This window comes from Oryzias latipes, chromosome 5 (assembly GCF_002234675.1).
Source record: "Oryzias latipes chromosome 5, ASM223467v1".
Classification (NCBI taxonomy): Eukaryota; Metazoa; Chordata; class Actinopteri; order Beloniformes; family Adrianichthyidae; genus Oryzias; species Oryzias latipes.
Window position 1 is genome coordinate 536996 of NC_019863.2, and position 6000 is coordinate 542995.

Genomic DNA, 6000 nt, shown 5'->3' on the forward strand with positions numbered 1-6000 from the left:
CAGCCTGTCCATCAGCATAGCAAACAAAAAAGGACTCAAAGCTGATCCTTGGTGTAGTCCCACCTCCACCTTGAACTCCTCTGTCTGACCTACAGCACATCTCACCACCGTCATACTTCTCTCATACATGTCCTGAACTACTCTGACATACTTCTCTGCCACTCCAGACGACCTCATACAGTACCACAGCTCCTCCCTCGGCACCCTGTCATACGCCTTCTCTAAATCTACGAACACACAATGCAGCTCCTTCTGACCTTCTCTGTACTTTTCCATCAACATTCTCAAAGCAAAAATGGCATCAGTGGTGCTCTTACAGGGCATGAAACCATACTGCTGCTCACAAATCTCCACCTTCTTCCTAAGCCTGGCTTCCACTACTCTTTCCCACAGCTTCATAGTGTGGCTCATCAACTTTATTCCTCTATAGTTGCTGCAGTTCTGCGTGTCACCCTTGTTCTTAAAGATCAGAACCAGAACGCTTCTCCTCCATTCCTCAGGCATCTTCTCACTCTCTAAAATCCTATTGAACAAACTCGTTAGAAATTCCACTGCTGTCTCTCCTAGGCACTTCCATACCTCCACAGGTACGTCATCAGGACCAACGGCCTTTCCGCTCTTCATCCTTTTCAGAGCCTTCCTAACCTCATCCTTTCCAATCTCTGCTACTTCCTGCTCCACAACAACCACATCTTCCTCCCTTCTTTCCCTGTCATTTTCCACGTTCATCAGCTCCTCAAAATACTCCTTCCATCTTTTCTGTACACTCTCCTGAGTTGTTAGCACCTTTCCATCTCTGTCCTTAATCACCCTTATCTGTTGCACGTCCTTCCCATCTCTGTCTCTCTGTCTGGCTAGCCTGTACAAGTCCTTCTCTCCTTCCTTTGTGTCTAACCTGTCATATAGCTCATCGTAAGCTTTCTGTTTGGCCTTTGCCACCTCTCTCTTCACTCTACGCTGCGCTTCCTTGTACTCCTGTCTACCTTCCTCAGTCCTTTCTACATCCCACTTCCTTTTAGCCAACCTCTTCCTCTGGACGCAGTCCTGTACTTCCTCATTCCACCACCAAGTTTCTTTACCGTCTTTCCTCTTTCCAGATGACACACCTAGCAACTTCCTACCTGTTTCCCTGATAATTTCTGCTGTAGTTTCCCAGTCATCTGGAAGCTCATCCTGACCACCCAGGACCTGTCTCAACTTCTGCCTAAATTCCTCACAAGTTTCTTCATTCTGTAGCTTCCACCACTTGGTCTTCTTTTCTGTTTTCCCTCTCTTCTTCTTCCTGACCTCCAGAGTCATCTTACACACCACCATGCGGTGCTGTCTGGCTACACTCTCTCCTACCACCACTTTGCAGTCATTAACCTCTCTCAAATGTCCTCGTCTACATAGGATGTAGTCCACCTGAGTACTCCTACCTCCACTTCTGGATGTCACTCTATGTTCCTCTCTCTTCTGGAAGTAAGTGTTGACTACAGCCATTTCCATCCTCTTCACAAAGTCCACCACCATCTGTCCCTCCAGATTCCTTTCCTTCACACCAAACCTGCCCATCACCTCCTCATCACCTCTGTTGCCCTCACCAACATGTCCATTAAAGTCTGCTCCAATAACAACTCTCTCTCCTCTGGGGAAACTCTGTATGACCTCATCCAACTCACTCCAGAATCTCTCCTTCACTTCTAACTCACAGCCAACCTGTGGCGCATACCCACTGACTACATTCACCATCACCCCTTCAATTTCTAACTTTAGGCTCATCATCCTGTCTGAGACTCTTTTCACCTCTAGAACACTGTTTACAAACTCCCCCTTCAGAATCACTCCTACCCCGTTTCTCTTCCTATCAACACCATGATAGAACAGTTTGTATCCTCCTCCAATACTACGTGCCTTGCTGCCCTTCCACCTTGTCTCCTGCACACACAGTACATCTACCTTCCTTCTCTCCATCATGTCTGCCAGCTCTCTGCCTTTCCCTTTCATTGTGCCAACGTTAAGAGTCCCTATTCTCAAACCTATGTTCCTGCCTTTTCCCTTCTCTCTATGGCCACGGACCCTTCTGCCTCCCCTCTTTCTTCGACCAACAGTAGTCAAATTTCCACCGACACCCTGTAGGTTAACAGCATCGGTGGCGGTCGTTGTTAACCCGGGCCTCGACCGATCCGGTATGTCTAAAGTGTTGTGGATGATTCGCATGGTTATTTTGGCAATTTTTACGCCGGATGCCCTTCCTGACGCAACCCTCTCTATTTATCCGGGCTTGGGACCGGCACAGAGGCAACTGGTTTGCAACCCCTGTGGCTAGATTATAAATTAGTATCTGTAATCCACAGAATGGGATTTGGTGTAGTATCCAGATCAACCAGGTGGTGGCGCTTTGTACACAGACCACTTGATGGCCAACCGTGAATATTCGTTTCGAAGAAGAAGTGCTGCTAGCTATCGGTGCTAAAGCTGGAAGATAACTGGACACTGGTAAAGTCGAAGATGATCCAATTCCTGACTGGTTTTGCTCTAATACAGATTTAAAATCCAGATATTCACTAAAAACAACAACAAATATATTAAATAGGAATGTTGGTGGCGGATGAGTTACTGGTAAACTATGTTTAACTTAAGGAAAGCTGTAAACGTAGAAAACGGACCAATGTGATGAGAATTGACTCTCTGCGGTGATTTAGCAAGCGATGCCTAAAAATACCTGTTATTTTACAAAAACATCCCAGATTCAAACTGTTTTTGGTGAAAGTAGGAGGAGCAGACAGGTGTAACGGGTGAAGTGAAACTAGCGAAAAACGGTTTTGCCTAAAGAAGGAAAATCCAGAAACATTGATTGACAGGGTCATCATCAAAGAAAAAGGCCAGTTCAGTTCTGTAGAAAAGCACCGTCATGATTGTCTGTGGTTATGAGGACATTTTAAATTCTAAATCTCAAATGCAATATCATAGGACTGTGCAATACTATAATACTTCTCCACCGTGCAATACTCAATAGGAATCATACTCTATCACATATTGATATTTACTTATTCCTGTCTTCTCACTGTAAACGGCTGACCCGGGACCAGAGACCCTAATGTTCTTTATCACTGTGATAAAATGACAATAAAGATTCCTGATTTTTGATGAGAATAAAATAAACTTCATATTTTGTATTTTGCTCTTCTACTGCTCTACAAAGTCACAAATTTAAGTGAAAACGCCTCAAAATGAGGCTTTTTGTGGCAATCATTAGGTTAGAATAAACATAATAAATGACGGAAAAAGCAATGACATGATGGTACTGATTCAAGACGCTTTCTGTCCTTTATAGGTTGAATACTATAAATCCTTCAATCATTGTCTTCTTGTTTCTCTTTCTTTATTCTAGCGTTTTCCTCCATTTTTTGCCGCTTAACTTCTACAACAATCTTTCAGCTATTTCAACCATTCAAATGTTCAGCTCGTTCAGCTTTTTCCAGCCATGACTTCTGCCTTGAATCTTTGAATCCTTGAACTTTTCCAGATATTCCAGGACTTTTGCCTCCATTGAAATACATGAGAATCCTTGGTGCAGAAGCTCGCTGGTTCGATACCCGGCGCTGGCATTTTTTTCCACAAACAGATCGTTTTTGTTATTTTGCGGTTTTCACTTTATTCATGGTCAACTTTGATCATTTCTTTATTTATTCATTTTTGCCAATTATTACCCTTAAAGTTTTATTTTCATTCAGTAATATAGCATCAATCCTGAATTTTCTTCTGGAAAAGCAGCTCCTTCTAGTTTGGATTGAGTTTCTTCAAAAAGCTCCCGATTCTATCTGAGGTTGTCTTAACGTCTCCACTGAGAGACTCAACCTTAAACCGCTGTTTACTGTTGACTTTTAAAAGTCAGAGCACTTCTAAAGGATTATGGGATGTTTTCTGGTCACCACCAACAGACACTGAGCAGCAAACAAACTCCTAATAGTTGAACCTTTTTGTACTGATTGTAAATCGTTGGGGAAAATATTGGAGCTTCAGACCCTAAAAGTGGTTTGTGGGAATGTGAAGGAGCTTTTTTAGCTAACGATGTGGTTCCAGCAGGCATGTTTAGCCCTCACATCCTCCGTTTTGTGTTCATGCAGGGAGCATGCGAGCCCCCCTGCGCTGGGTGCTGTGGGACGTGAAGGACACCCTGCTGAAGGTGCGTTCATCTGTGGGAGGGCAGTACGCTAAGGAAGCTGAAAGAATGGGTGTGAAGCTGAGTCCTGTGGAGGTCGGCGCTGCTTTTCAGAAGGTTCATCACAGTTATTCCAGCAGATACCCCAACTATGGAATCTCTGAGGGTCTGGATGGGCGATCTTGGTGGATGGGAGTGGTGCAGGACACTCTGCACCAGTGCAAGGTCACAGATCCAGAGCTGGTGAACACCATCGCATGCAAACTTTATCAAAACTTCTGCAGCGCAGACAACTGGGAGGTAACGGACATTCTTGCCCAAATAGTGGCCTCATTTGAATCTGTTTTGTACAAATGTCTGGATGTTGCTTTAAAAATAAAGCATTTATTGTGACTAATCTGAAAACTGGGGGTTTTCAGAATTGATCTTAAAAAGTCTTTCTTGGCTTATAGTTTGTATAATTTTCTCCTCAGGTCTACCCAGACACAAGGACGGCCTTGGAGAGCTGTTCCTCTCTGGGGCTGAAGCTGGCCGTCGTTTCCAACTTCGACAATCGTCTTGAAGCCATCTTGCAAAGCTGCGGCCTGCTGTCGCATTTTAGCTTTTTAGTGACGTCAGAGGGAGCCGGCGTGGCAAAGCCACACCCAGCCATTTTTCACCATGCGCTGAGGAAATGTGGAGCATCAGCCGACAGCGTGGCTCATGTTGGAGACCATTACGTCAATGATTACCTGGCCTCTCGGTCAGTGGGCATCCATGGCTTTCTGTTAGACAGAAACAACATGCAGAAGGCCGCTCCTCTTCCTCCGGAGCACCGGCTGACCTCGTTGGAGGAGCTGCCGTCACGCCTTCAGCAACATACTGACTAGTGGCAAAGAACTCATGTAGCTTCTCATCCTGCCAGCATCTTCCTTTATGCAACACCCGATCTGGAATATTGTTTATGTATCTGTTTAGTTCCATCAGCAGAACATTTGCATTCATTTGTACTGTACATAAACAGGAAACAGAGTTTATCCAAATAAAATGGTTTTAATCCACACGGTTAAAGTAATGCATATTATTGGTTAGACTCAATAGCTGAGTAGACTTCACTTTGCATAATTCAAGTTGCTGAAGTCTGGAATCAGACTCGCATCCTAATTTAAAAGTCTGAAGTAATGTTAGAAAAAAACTTTCAATGAAAAACCTCTAAAGAAAACAAATTTTTGTTCTTTTTTATAGTCAGTTTTCTAATTCTTGGTAAATTCTAAGTGGTTTTTTTTTTTATCAAATGTTTGCATGTTCTCTTAACCCTTGTGCTATCCTATGACCCCCCCCCCCCCCCCCCTTTGCATTGACGTGTTCTCCCTACCATGATAAAGGTGGAAAGATTTCATGGACACCAGTGAAGATCACAAATCATTGAAGAAAAAGGGTTCAGCGCACTGTCTAGTGGGTCTAGATGACCCAACTCCCAATGTTAAAGTGCCTAGGATAGCACAAGGGTTACACTGGTACTAAGGGGCCAAAAGTGTGCCAAGAAAATATCCCCCACATCATGACACCACCACCAGCAGCCTGAACTGTTGATACAAGGCAGGATGGATCCATGCTTTCATGCTGTTGACTCCAAATTCTGACCCCACCATCTGAATGTGGCAGCAGAAATGGAGACTCATCAGACCAGACAACATTTTTCCATCTCCTATGGTCCAGTTTTGGTGAGTCTGTGTGAATTGTAGCCTCAGTTTCCTGTTCTTAGCTGACAGCAGTGGTACCTGGTGTGGTCTTCTGCTGCTGTAGTCCATCTGCCTCCAGGTTGGACGTGTTGTTCTTTCAGAGATGCTCTTCTGCAGACCTCGGTTGGAACAGTG

At 44.3% G+C, this 6000-nt stretch overlaps 1 protein-coding gene across 1 annotated transcript; it reads left to right on the top strand.

Moving 5' to 3' along the window:
- Window positions 1-2380: 2380 nt before the first annotated feature.
- On the top strand, window positions 2381-5190 carry hdhd3 (haloacid dehalogenase like hydrolase domain containing 3). The gene is made up of 3 exons (XM_004086127.4): window positions 2381-2478; window positions 4110-4444; window positions 4618-5190. Exons 2-3 carry the CDS (start codon window positions 4115-4117, stop codon window positions 5011-5013), a joined length of 726 nt encoding a protein of 241 aa, XP_004086175.1. The 5' UTR covers window positions 2381-2478; window positions 4110-4114; the 3' UTR covers window positions 5014-5190.
- Window positions 5191-6000: the final 810 nt, after the last annotated feature.